The following is a 623-nucleotide window of genomic DNA, read 5'->3' as shown; positions in this document are numbered from 1 at the left end:
GGCGGGACAGGGGAGGGGGCGGGTACAGCTGGCTCTGCCTCTAGATAGGCAGAGCCAGCTGTCACTCACGCAGCTGTGCGGATCCAGTCATCTAAGTCAGGATCCGCTCCAGGTGCGGCGTCTCAGTATACCTGTAGCTGTAGCTCGCGGTATACTGAGTTTAGGGTGACGGGAGGACGCTAGTTTGTGTCCTCCCGTTACCCCAAGGAGAACTATGGGGAAAAACTGACACCATAGTTCTCCTTTAAATGCAGAGGGAGGATTATGAAAAAGGGGAATTTTTCCATGAAATCTGCTCTTCCTGTTTGGAGTATTACTGACCTACCCAAAAAGTTTATATTCTTGCTATATTCTTTCCCTCAGGGCAAAGGTGCAGGACGAGGAAGGAAGCCTGCCAAGAAATGAGTGTATGAAGTGAGTATTAATATGAAGTAAAGCTGTGTAGAGGAGGGATGGTCAGCAGGCAGCCGGAATGAGGGTCTTGAATAGCTAATGCAAGGACTCTGCACTTGTTATTTTGGAGTATGTGTGATCACGTGCTGAGAAACTCAATAAGACTAAGGTCGCTTTTATTACAATGTGCACTGACGCTTGTTATGCCACACCAACATGCCTTCAATTAA

At 47.8% G+C, this 623-nt stretch overlaps 1 protein-coding gene across 1 annotated transcript in view; it reads left to right on the top strand.

The window, feature by feature from the left end:
• The window catches only part of NPM2 (nucleophosmin/nucleoplasmin 2), an 8,481-nt gene extending 8,076 nt beyond the window's left edge, over positions 1 to 405 (top strand). The window contains exon 9 of the mRNA XM_018566211.1: positions 364 to 405. Within this exon, the coding sequence (XP_018421713.1) occupies positions 364 to 405 (42 nt within the window). The remainder of the gene's footprint in view (positions 1 to 363) is intronic.
• The last annotated feature ends 218 nt before the right edge of the window (positions 406 to 623 follow it).

This window comes from Nanorana parkeri, unplaced genomic scaffold (genome assembly GCF_000935625.1).
Source record: "Nanorana parkeri isolate BGI_ZX_2015 unplaced genomic scaffold, ASM93562v1 scaffold924, whole genome shotgun sequence".
NCBI lineage: Eukaryota > Metazoa > Chordata > Amphibia > Anura > Dicroglossidae > Nanorana > Nanorana parkeri.
This window is presented reverse-complemented; position numbering and strand designations above follow the sequence as displayed.